Below are 12,245 nucleotides of genomic sequence, written 5' to 3' on the forward strand. Positions count from 1 at the left end.
TGGCAGGGATGGAGGTTAATTTGGGCCTTTGGAGTAAAGATACACAGTTATTTAAAAGGAGCTAGGAGGGGCAAGTAGATGGGGAGAAGTGGTGGAGCAGACTAGCCAATCAAATTCTATCAATCAGATTATCAATAACTACATGTAACTGGAAGTACCAACTATTACAGTAGTAAACTATAGGTAGAAATGGTAACATTGTAATAGTAAATTTATATGTAATAACAAAGGTGGAAGAAATCTGGGGAAGTATTCTGAATCTCAGTCCGTACAACGATTCAAACACCTAGTAGGGAGTCAGTGGGGATATAATGATGAACTTGGGGTTCCAGGCCCCCTAGCTGTTAATTGCTGGATCACTGGATGGCCATTCTATGCCGAAGGATGCCAAATGCACACCCTTCAAATGGTGTTGAAGAATAGCTTGGTTATTGATCTGGCTACGTAGCTATCCCAATTTTTATGTGCAGTAATAAAATGACTTCACCATCCAATCATGTAAGCATTTTATCTACTCTCTCCTTGAGTCCATAACCATAAGCACTTTGTACAATTATTTTGTCTGATATATCTGGTATCACTTTAGTTACACACTCATTGTGTGCCTAGTTTATGTGTGGTTTTGTTTAAAAACCTTCAGATTTGGTTAATACGACACAGGTAGACAAAGACTAGTTTTGTTTTGCAAAGATTGTCATGGCACAACAATGGGATTTCTGTAATTACTATTTTAGTAAACAAACTTTCTGTCCCCACTGTAAACTTCTGCTTTTTAATTAAAACAATGAAGGTGTTGCATGTATATATTGTCTATTTTGCCAATAAATAAAAAACAGAATGTTTATTGCAAAAATTACTGAACCTCAAGTTTGCCTTAATATGGCCATGGAGATATTCAGCGCGTAGAATGAAGATGAGTGAGCTAGGTCCCTTCTGTAAGAGAGAAAGGGATTTATTATTATTAACATAGATATGGCACCAACATATTCCTCAGCGCATTATGATTATAAAATGGGGATATTTGACAACAAGTAATTGACATACATAATATTAACAGAGACAAGAGGTGAAGAAGGTCCTACTCAAACAAGCTTAAAATCTATGAGGAAGGGGTGAAGACACACAAGAGAAATAACAGCCTGTCTGAGGGGCGCAAGGACTGATGGATAAGATGCCCTTTTTGAAATAAGCTGGTAAAAGTGGTGTGTGAAACAAGCAAACAGTGGAGGGAGAATAAAATGGGCTTTGGGGGCGATGGAACTGAGGAGGGCAGTGAAATGATAGAAGCATCACCAGGAAGATTGTAAGAGGTGTGTTTAAGTCTGCCCCCAGTGTTTGTCTCCCAGACAGCAACTGGAGGCATATCCTGCATCCAAAATGACGTTTGGTCCTGCTAAACATCCGCACACTCTGCATGAGGACATCCAGCGTCAGATTTTTCTCCATAGGAAAGCACTGATTCAATGCTTTCCTATGGAGAGGTCTAATGCGCACTGGTCCTGGGGCATTGGAAGAGGCAGAGCCGTGACCCAGCACCGACGGACATCGGTAAGGTAAGGGTTTTAAATCCTTTTTTGACCACCGTGGGGATGTGAGGAAGGGGGAGGCAGAGAAAGTTATAGTGTTAGGAATACAGCTTTGTATTTCTGGCACTTGTCGTATCCATTTAAAGGACTGGAGGCTAGGGGAATAGCTGATGGCATGGATTAGGGAATTCCAGAGGAGTGTTTTAAATCGGATCCTGAAGGGGCAATGTGGGTATTTGAAAGGCCGGTGAGCAGTGAGTTACAATAGTCAAGTCAGGAAATTATATTAATTTGATTTACTTGCAGCTATCTGTTACTTGCAAAAATGTATCCTCTTTAATTGGCCTGTGGAGCCCATGACTTTGGCCCGCGGGAGGCCTCTAAGACATGGACATTTAATAGCGCACCACACTGACCCCTGTCTCACATCAGTCTTGGTCAGCCAGTTCCCAATGGACCCCAGGGAAGCTATCCTGCACCCAAAAGTTAAGAAACAGGAGGGTGGCAAAACTATGTTCATTGCTACTTATATATGTATCTGTGTGTGTCAGTCTGTCTGTGTAAATCTGAGTGTGTCTGCATATCTATGTCAGTGTGTGCATCAATGTGTGTGTGTTTCTGCGTGTATCTGAGTGTGCATACACATCTGTGTCCGTGTGCGTGTATCTGTATATGTTTAAATGTATATGTGTATCTGTGGTATGTGTGTATGTGTACCTGTGTGTCTGAGCATATCTGAGTGTGTGCCCATATCTGTGTAAGTGTGTGTATCCATATCTGTGTAAGTGTGTGTGCCCATATGTGTCCATATCTGTGTAAGTGTGTGTATCTGTATGTGTGGCAGTGCATACATCCCAGCATTCAAATGCGAACATTGTACACAAATACATCCCTGCATTCAAATACCAACAGTGCACACAAATACGCATTCAGAACATAAAAACTGCACACACTATAGGCAAACATAGCCCTGCATTCAAATGTCCTTACTACAAACACTGCCCTGCATTTAAATATCCTTACTACAAACACAGCCCTGCATTTAAATGACCTTACTACAAACACAGCCCTGCATTTAAATATATAAATGACACACAAACAAACAACTGCATTCACCAATACTACACATGGCTACACTCTTATATTTTAATGTCAACATTACACACAAACACACCCCTGCATGCAAACTCCAATACCACACAAATACACCACTGCATTTAAAATGGCAACTGTACATACAAACATACAACTACAGTAAGACACCAAACACTACATACAGAAAATAATGAATTCCATTTATGACATTATGTTAACTTGTTCTTTGTGCCACCCTTTTTTACTTGTTTGTGCATGTGTGTGTGTATATATACATTTTATGCATTTGGCCCTCCATACGTATTTCAATGGACAATTTGGCACTCCCAATCAGAAGAGTTTGACACCCCTGATCTACATTTCTCACAAAAACATGTGCATACTGTATTGTGATTGGAAATGCAGATTTTAATTTATTTTAGTTGTATCTTGTAATTGTGCTATATTTTGTGACTCTATAGAGATTTTCATTGTTGTACTGATGCAATATATAGATTATTTCACTTTTAAGTCACTACGAGTCTTCCATTCCACAAACTAACTAACTAAACCCATAATGAAATACGTATGAAGATTTTGTATTTATCATAGAGAATCAATAGTTTTATCGTGTCATCACACTTATGTATTACAACATGCTTTGTGTTTGTACACCGTTGCTTGATATTAGTAGATACAGTGCACTTGATTTTATACTTGACTTGTTACATTGCACATATCAAAGCAATTGTTGAGCTCTTTCAGAGTTTACTTTGTTTAAACAGTTTGCCTCCCCCTAGTTAGTTCTGTTTGTCACACATCATGTGGTCACGTGGTAGGTTTCGATTGAAAAGTTCTAATGGGCAGTGTTTAGGAGGGCTGTGCTTGTTGCTGATGAAATAAACTGTACTTTGTGTGTTGGCTACCTGGCTGAGCGATGGATCTTGGTGCCTTTTCTCTATTTCCCCTGCTCCTGTCCTCTTGATATGGGGTGTGGAGTGAGCAGCAAAGTGCTCCCAGAGACTATGGAGCCTCCCTTGAAACAGAAAAACCCTTATTATGTGAAGTTGATACGTGCTGTAATCCCAGTCCAGTTTTGTAAGGAGCCAGAACCCTGCAAGGGAGAATTTTGGGGACTTCAAGAGGAACCCAGAAAAGACAAAGAATTACAAGCGAAGAAAAACCAAGTTGCCCGTTATCGAGCCAAGTTCGATCCCAGAGTAACTGCCAGGTAAGGGTATAGTTGTAAATTGAACTTTTAACTTTATAATAAATGGGTCAACTACATATAGTGGAAGTCCCCCAAAAATGATGTTCACCCCTGAAAAAAGCAAACAATTGTATTTTAGGGTCACACAATCTTTTATTCTGGCCTAAGGTATTAAGGAGTTATTCTTAGCATCATTTTGTCTCTACCATTTATTTTGTTTAATTGTGTGATGCACTACATGAAAAGTAAATGAGATATCTCATCCGTATTGTTTCCTTTAACCCCTTAAGGACCAAACGTCTGGAATAAAAGGGAATCATGACATGTCACACAAGTCATGTGTCCTTAAGGGGTTAAATAGCCCAATACCTTTTTTTTATTTTTTCAACTCAGTTATTTTGAAAATGGCAGCAGATGCTGGTTGGGAGTGTATAGAAACATAGAAACTGACGGCAGAAAATAACTATTTGGCCCATCTAGTCTGCCTATTCATTACAGGAAAAAAATAGTGTGGATTATATCTCCATCTGTGCAATATAGGAATTTAAAAACCAACAACATAATGCAAGGTATTAGCGACACTGTGCAGTGTGCGGCCCATAATATCAGGCTAGCATCGGAACATACTTATTCAACTTTATTTTTTACAAATTCCATAACTAAATGTTTTGTGTACATTTATGACCTACTGAATCTTAAATTGTCTGTCCTCATCCGCAGATGCTGATTCCAATAGCTGTACTTTTGTTTACATTTTAAAACATGCAAAATGGTAGTTTCCCCTTTATGAGATAAATGGGATTTGTAGATCCTAATTTCCTATTGTTTACAGGGAAAGATGTCAGCTATTAGTTCAAGTGAACAGGTGAGGGGAAATGCACATGCTTACACCAGGTAGTGTATAGTTCTCAAGTGGATTGACCAGTTTTGGCCCATCAGCTGTTATTGCACTACATATCCCAGAATTCTGTGCCAGCCAGTCTTACAACATTTCTCAAAACAACAGCTGCAGGGACAGAGTCAGATGTCATTGTCCTATGAAGTTTGTTGTGGATTTCTACTGATTGGCAATACTAAGAGTTTTCAGAGAATTAATCAATTTTGATGCAAATGTTACTATCTATTTAACCTGTTCTTTTTGTGGTCATCCATACTGAGATATGTTTGAATCTAAGATTCTAACGAAGCCTTACTAATTAGCATGGTATATTAGGAAGGTGGTGATAAAATGTTTGGGACTTAGAATCAAAGCAGTTAAGAAAACACCACACATTACCTGGGTACAATAGGTGTAGTTTAAAAGTACACTCTCTGTTTATTAAAGGACGTAATACATGACCGTTATAAAAAACAATCACAATTATTAATGTAGTGCCAACATATTACATAGCGCAGTACAATAGGTAAAACACGACAAACAATTTATTCTAACAAAACATGTTTGACATATGGGGACAGTAGGGGAAGATTCCCATGCCCAAATGAGGTTACAATCTAAAAACGCAGACATTTATCAAAACCTTGATAAATAGCAAGCCATAAAATGTTTACTTTTATTGTATTGATAAAAGAGTGGGATTTATTATGAGATTTATCAGAGAAGAAATACAGAAGATTAATGGATAGCTTTACTGGAGCAGAAATGTAATTAAAGAGTATGACTGGAAATGTAAAGACTTCAGTATAATGTCTTACGACTTTACGTTTGTATAATTGAATGATGGAGATTTTATTTTTAGTTCTTTTACTTTCGGATGATGGGTTGTTGTTATATTGACTTTTGTTACACATGTTTCACCATGTCAAACAGCTGATGGTGTAGGTTTTAATTTTTTATAATTTTTAAAATTACCTTTCATCCTTATTAAGTGATTGAAAAAACAATAGTGGTAATTAAACAGATGATATGGCTGCTTTATTACTAAATGTATAATTAATAGCTTTGGGCAATTGGGGCAAGGGTCAGGGGCAGGGAGTTGACCCCAGGGTTACTAGCATAGAGTACAGTACAATACAGTGCTGACATATCACGTAACTGTATCATATCATTATTATTTTATAATAGTTCTTTCAGTATTAGTATAAAATAAAATAAAAAATAAAATAAATAAAAAATAACAAAGGGAGTGGAATTTACTAATCTGGTGTCAAATTGTGCTATTTATTTGGATTTGCCCTCCCCCATGCCAAATGTAGCCAGTCCTCCCATGACAGCTATCTTTACACAGAGAGAGAGAGAGTTTGAGCTGGGAGAAAAATCTCTATAAGTGCAAACAGTTCACTGTCATTGTGAACTAACAGAGTTATTCACCAAAGTGAGAATTATTGGGATTTCTGGGTGGATTTCAAATTTAAGACCAAAATTCCCGGACTGGAAAAATATTCATTCTCACTTTAGTGAATTATCCTGTATGGGCTAATCTAACCCATGGCAATGATCTGGTGCAATATACTTGTTAAATAAAACTACAGTTTTTGGGGTACCAGTAAAAGTTAGACCACTGGGTGTCTGCTAATACCCAAAGTCACGCACAAGGAATGGGTAAATAAAAGTGTGTAATGGTTTAGTGTAAGAGGGAATTGGATACTAATGCCGATAGCATTGGGATATATTGTGGAGGATACAAGTCTGCTGAACAATGTTGCTCCTAATAGTTTATCAGAAGCCCTTGCGGGGTTGCTCTCATTACTTGGATGTATCTACTGACTCCTCGACCTTGCATGGCCGGTTATATTTAATATACCTGGAGACCTTTGCATCTCATTATGTAAACAAAGATTTGGAAAAAATAGATAGGTGTCCGACATATCCCCTCTTGTCAAGATGTGGAGATTAAGGACTCCCAGGTTCTCCCCTACCATATACATAATAGTTGGGGTCCTGTGAATAAAAGTTTGCTCAGTATCCCAGCTACCAGGGAAGACCCTTTTCCCTCATCCTGTGTATGGTAGATGAGAGGTAACTATATTGGTTGAAAGCCAGGACAACGCGCTGTATACCTGTTGTAATCAAGGTCGGTGAGTAATAAGATTGAGAATAGATAGGCCCCAAGTCACGTGTCATATAACAATGTGGCAGCAATATACTGGTGTCATATACGTCCATTATGGCCACTTTGTAATGTAAGGACTGCACTGGTCTAGCTCAAATGTGTGAAAATACACAGGCTTTTCACAACCTCATTATCATCAATAAAATAAATTCAATCTCTTAGTCAAAAGTACAATTAGTATTTTACTAGATACCCCTTACCTCTAACTAGAATTTGGAAGGTGATGGAAGTCTTCCATAACGTTAAAAAAATCCTTCTAAAGTCTCTCCCCCTTCTAGACCAATGTTACCTATCCCTTCCTTCCAAGTCTTTGATCTTGTTAAACCTCCCCCCTCAGGCTATTATAGTCATGTCTATAATATATCTTCCACCCTAACTATTACCCCTCCCTACCCCTCCCCTGCCCTTTTCTCTCACACTTACTGCTGAGGTTGAGCCAGGGGAAAGTGAAGGGACTTGTGAAGCAGTTCTGCCCAGCGAGCATAAGCATTGTTAGAATTTAACATAACAAGTCATGTGCAGCAAACTCCTAGACTGAAATTATAATTACACAGTCCTGATTTAATTACTTTACCATGGCCTCAATTTAATATTTTTGGATATGTTTTTCAAATAATATTTTGGCATATACGTTAAAAAATATTGAATATCATAACAAATATTTAAAATTTATTTAATATTTAGATTTTAAAAATAAATACATTTCTATGTCTTTATAGACAATATTTTTTGACATTTTAATATCCAAAATATTACATTATTTGAAAAATATTAAATTGAGGCCTAGGAGTCAGGACTGCGGGGAATGAACAGATCTGGACAAAAACTAGATGAAAGGTACCAATGAGGACATACATTCTTTTTTTTTTTTAACATTAATTTTCTTTATAGACTATCTTATGATGCTGGCCTATTTATTGTAGGATTAGACATAAATATTATAAAACAAAAAGTAACTAGAAAGATAGAAACAATAAATGTGATGGCAGATAAGAACCATTCGGCCCATCTAGTCCACCCAAATGTTTTAAATACTTTCATATAACTATAATGACAACAAAAAATGAATAGAACATGATTATGCTGTCATATATCTATGACTGTAGCCTAGATTGTGTGTGGTGAACTATATAGGAATATTTCAGTTTATATAGTAGATTGTCTGTTCGACCTAAATTTGTCATGGGTGTATAGTCAACTATGCATAGTTAGGTGTCCGGGATTATATTTACATAATGTTTATTTACGACAACACATGTGCACATATACCCTGCAATTTGTGGAATATTTCTAAATTTAGTGAAACTGCACTAGACCTGTACAATGACAGCCATGGTTTAGGAATTCAGATTTAGGGTTGTTGTGTTCCGGCTATGCTACAGTGATATTTCCCAAATTATAAATAGATACCTCTTTTGTAATACACAGGCACAATTTAAATGCATGTATTCAGTTGTATTATGAGAACAATGGTCTACGAAGTGTCGCAGACCATTTATCTCTGTCCTATATGCTTTCTGTTCAGAAATCGTGGACCCATGAAAGTATTTGAGTAATGACAGCAACAATATTTGATCTTCTTATTTGACAATGCAAGTCCAGACATGCAAAGGTTTATCAGTAATACGAGGTCTATGTGTTTATTCCAGCAGGCTTTTTATTACTGATGAAAATTAGGCTTGAATTACGTAAAAGCTTTAGAACATGAGATTTTGTTAATTTGACTCACAAATTATAGTTCTAAGCCTTTTTCAATTCAAGTGCTAACCCTTAGATAATGCTCTTTTCTAGATCAGGAGACTTTTATAAACTTAATTTCATAGTGTGACGAAAGTAACCCCGTCACTGGCTTTTGGAATGGCCTGTTTGCCAGCCTCCTACCCTGTGATTATGGCCCTGTGACGAACTGAATCTCGTCACGGGTTCTTGGAGGGGCCTGCTGGCCAACCTCTTGCCTCAGGACTATGGCCCCTGCGATATACTTTGCCCAATGCACTTTAAAAGGCTCTGTTCGGGGCGGAGCTTAACCGCCGACGAAGATGGCCGCGTTGTAGGAGAGCTCCGTGGCGGCAATACAATTATCAGCGCACATTAGGGGCAATACCGCACAAGGACACCCGAAAACTGACCTCCACGACCCCGACCCACAACGGAACACATCAAGATGGGAGGGGGACGAAAATCCAGAACCGGAGCAGCCGTAGCGCCAATTTTCAAAGTCAGGTCAGACAAAGAGCTGCCAGACACACACAGCCTGCAGGCCTCAGATTCAGATTCTGACACCAGCGTCACTAGCCGCAAAAGGGAGCCCTCGCCCCTTACAAGGAAAGACCTAAAAGACTTACTATCTGACATGAAATCACTAGTGGCTGATGAGCTGACAAAACACCTAGCCCCACTTAAAGAGGGCCTGACTGACTTAACGAAACGCACTCACACCCTGGAAAACAAAATGGCCGACGTTACCGCCATCACCTCCAGCCACGAGGCCACACTCAAGGAAGTGCAGGGACAAATAGCATACCTAGAGGACCTACAAGAAGACCTGAACAACAGATCCAGGCGGAATAACATCCGCATAAGAGGTCTGCCGGAATCCTCCGCACCAGAAGCCCTCAACGCCATGCTTCATGAGGCTTTCAGCAGCTTGCTGCCAGACGCTCCACCGTCAGATCTTCTCCTCGACAGAGCGCACAGGGCCCTCCGCCCACCCTCCGCAAATGCCTCACAACCACGGGACATCATAGTCCGCTGCCACTACTTCCACATTAAGGAAGCAATAATGCGCGCAACTAGAGAGACCCCACTGCAAATAGAGGGTCATGTGGTACAACTATACCAGGACTTAGCGCCTACAACCCTCCGCAAACGCAGAGAGCTGAAACCCCTAACCCAAGCACTACAAGCAAGAAGAATACGCTATTCCTGGGGCCATCCATTTAAACTCATGGTGCGACACGACAACCGCACATACACGCTGTATAGGCCTTCAGAAGCCCAGGAATTTGCCGAACAACTAGGCCTCCAGGACCTTGCCCGAGACATAACCGCAAACTCGCAACAACCTGCAGCCCAACACCGAACATGGGACCAACAGCCGCAAAGGGAGCGCGACAGAAGACAGCGCCCCAGGCAGCCCCCAGCCTAAACCCACACACCGGCACGGCTGCCGCGCCTCGACCGAATCCACAACGACCCTAATTACAGCTACTTCACATGGACCCTTCCCGCCACACTAGACCCAGCTGCATGTACAGAAGAACCCTGATTGATACCCGCATTGAAACCAATCTGGAGACCTGACCGCAAACCCCGGGGCCCGGCGCGAGACTCTGGTTGTCGCGCTCGCCCCGCCACCGCACGAACACTTCAGCGCTCTTGAGACCCCCCCCTGGGAACTCTGCTCTCCAGCACCGGTCCCCGCATTGGCGGCGCTGGGCCTCCCCGGATTGGTACGCCTCTGCCCGCGGCCCTAGGAGACCCCAGCGGGGCCACACAACACCTCGAGGAATACAGCAAAGCACCCCGGGACGCATATGCCTAAGGCCCCACTCAGCTATTGATCGACCTAAAGTACACCCCAACACCCAGCGGCTGGACAGCGACCTATAAGATCAACACGATCTCCAAGAACTTTACGAACTCTGGGAATACCGTAAGAACACTATGGGGACACTCTCTGTTTTATGCCCAGGGCTGGGGTGGGGATATGGTTTCATGGGGACAGCCGCTGTCCTACACTTGGGGCTGGGGGTGGAGGCCCCGGGGCCCTGGTGGTCTTTCCCCCCCCCCCCCTTTTTTGGGGGCGGGGGGGGCAGCGGACTGCGACGGCCCGGGTACGGGGTGGCCGCGGCGCCTCCGGCGCGACCAACAAAACTCTGGGGACCCTGAGAATACCGTAGGGGCTCTATGGGGACAATCTATGTTTTATGTTTTATGTATGATGCTGGGGTGGGGTACACGGTCTCTGGAGAAAGCCTCTGTTTTATACTTGAGATGGGTGGAGGGAGGTCCCGGTTCCCTGGTGGTCTTCCCCCCCCCCCATGGGACGGGGGGGCGGCGGACTACGACGGTCCCGGCTGGGGCGGGCACTGCATCACACAGGTTACACCCGATTCGGCCTCAGCGGTCGGGACAGCCGGCGGACGGCTGGAGATGGATACCTCTGGGCTCTGGCGGCCCTCCCCTCCCCCCCTCCCCCCCGGGGGCGGGGGGGACGGCGGGCCGCAACGGTCCGGAGATCGGGTACCACACCACGGTGCCACTTTGTCAGGGACGGGGACGGGAGGGGACACGGCCTGGGTCTTGGCGGCCTTCCCCCTCCCCCCGCCTTCAGGACGGGGGAGGCGGGGGGCCGCGACGGCCCTGAGCCTCACGGATATGAGATACCCAGGCAGCAATGGGGACCATGGGCGACCTCAAGGCTCCACTGGCCCTCCACCCTAGACATGGGCTCGGGGGGACGTGACCCCTAAACCACGACGTATTACCCACACAGAAAAGACCTAAGCCGTAACACACCACACAACCCAATGTCGCATCGAGGCGCGGCAAGAAGTACACACCGCTGTAAATAGTTCCAAAAGTTACTCTACAGGTTCCATTACACCAGGTTTTACACTATTACCAGACCGCCCACCTACAATCGCAAATTGTTTGCCGCCCACTCCTAGACAGACGACCTCTTCCCCCCACACGACCTGATTTGTGTCGACGGTCTCTGACCACTCCAACCAGGGAGACCCCAGACACCACAGACCACCCTTGCTGGCAACTGAGATAAGACCAGCACTTATACCCCCTCCATACACCCCACCCGTCCCGCCACACCCTCCTCCCCCTGCTGCCCTCCTGGGGACACCCAGACCCTGATACCCAATCTCTAGATCTTCCCACACCACACAGACACATCCCAACACCTGACCAACTCAACCCCGGCCATGACACTCAAGCTACACTGTGTTTCCATCAACGCAAAGGGCCTCAACAACCCCAAAAAACGTCACGCTCTACTACGATGGGCCCACAGCCAAAAAGCAGACATTCTCTTAGTTCAGGAAACCCACTTCACCCCTCACAAACACTTCCCACTCCGAAACAAACACTACAACCGCAGCTTCCATGCCAACTCACCAGAAGCCAAAACTAAAGGAGTAGCCATCATACTTAAAACAACCTGCCCTCTGACCGACGTCCAAGCCTTCCCGGACAAGCAAGGTAGATACCTCACGCTCACGGGCAAAATAGGACCCTCAACCTACTCTATCACCTCCTTATACGCCCCCACAACCCCAGACCCAGCTTTCTGGCAAACATTCTCGGCCCACCTAACAACGCTCAAGGCAACCTTCACCATTGTAGGGGGCGACTGTAACGCCACAC

At 43.2% G+C, this 12,245-nt stretch overlaps 1 protein-coding gene across 1 annotated transcript in view; it reads left to right on the forward strand.

Moving 5' to 3' along the window:
• The first annotated feature begins 3,540 nt into the window (after window positions 1-3,540).
• The window catches only part of PSKH2 (protein serine kinase H2), an 84,349-nt gene continuing 75,644 nt past the window's right edge, over window positions 3,541-12,245 (forward strand). The window contains exon 1 of the mRNA XM_063450340.1: window positions 3,541-3,831. Coding sequence (XP_063306410.1) covers window positions 3,587-3,831 — 245 coding nt within the window. The 5' untranslated portion in view covers window positions 3,541-3,586. The remainder of the gene's footprint in view (window positions 3,832-12,245) is intronic.

The sequence above is a fragment of the Pelobates fuscus genome, chromosome 4 (assembly GCF_036172605.1).
Source record: "Pelobates fuscus isolate aPelFus1 chromosome 4, aPelFus1.pri, whole genome shotgun sequence".
Taxonomy (NCBI): domain Eukaryota; kingdom Metazoa; phylum Chordata; class Amphibia; order Anura; family Pelobatidae; genus Pelobates; species Pelobates fuscus.